Source organism: Perkinsus marinus, assembly GCF_000006405.1.
Source record: "Perkinsus marinus ATCC 50983 genomic scaffold scf_1104296967922, whole genome shotgun sequence".
Taxonomy (NCBI): Eukaryota; Perkinsozoa; order Perkinsida; family Perkinsidae; genus Perkinsus; species Perkinsus marinus.
This window is the reverse complement of record NW_003203356.1, coordinates 1-828: the sequence shown is the minus strand read 5'-3', so window position 1 is coordinate 828 and position 828 is coordinate 1. Positions and strand designations below refer to the sequence as shown.

Below are 828 nucleotides of genomic sequence, written 5' to 3'. Positions count from 1 at the left end.
ACGACCATCCCTCCTCTCCCCATCGAAACCACCTCCCACCTTGCGTTGCCGTTCGGCCTTTTCCCGCTGCCGCTCAGCCTTGTCCTTCTTCCCTGTTCTAGCAATACCTCCGAAGCCCTCAGCCCCTTGAGGAGGGTTCTTTAGGATGAAAGTGGCCACCTTGTGAGTCATGTCAAGATTCCCTCTCCAACCACAGGCCTTGCAGACGCCTTTAATATCTCCCTTCTTCACGCTCATATCAATTTCGGGTAAATGACAGTTTTGGCAAAGGACGTATCTGTACACCATTTACATCATCAGTTCACGTTCACCTTCAAGACTACCGTTCAATGAACTTATCAAGAAGGCTCTGCATGTCAGCCTGCTGATGCTCGCCGTTAACGATGGCCTTGTCAGTGGCTTCATCGAACTTGCTCTGAGCACCCAACTCACAGCCGAAGAACTTCGTGGGGTAAGATGGAGGTCTTTTCAGGGCCTGAATACGTTGCCATGCTCCTCACCCTACTAGATGCAGAAGAGGAAGAGGTTCGTACTCGTGCCACATCGACCATATTTACAATGTTAGTCTTGATTCCATTGCCTCTACCTTCGATCTTCACGACTAACTTAGGCATCTTGTACCTGCATCGCGAGTATGAGCATCAAGCTCCCCCTCCCCCTCTTGTATGGTCATCATCATCACCCCACTACCTGTATGCCGGGTCGTCGTTGTCGCTCGGGATGTTGACCATAGACGTCATTTTGTAGCATAGCCTATCTTCAAGGAAATACTGTCAAGGGGAGAATACTCAGCTCAACCGATCACTGGAAGAACAAGCTTCACCGATT

The 828-nt window shown here is 50.0% G+C and overlaps 1 protein-coding gene across 1 annotated transcript; it reads right to left on the bottom strand.

The window, feature by feature from the left end:
- Positions 1 to 39: 39 nt before the first annotated feature.
- Positions 40 to 740, bottom strand: Pmar_PMAR001516 (translation initiation factor 2 beta subunit, putative; the record flags this gene model as incomplete). The annotated part of the gene is made up of 4 exons (XM_002768527.1): positions 40 to 277; positions 324 to 475; positions 534 to 621; positions 691 to 740. Coding segments are annotated over 4 exons (528 nt in total), but the record flags the coding sequence as incomplete, so codon positions are not given.
- Positions 741 to 828: the final 88 nt, after the last annotated feature.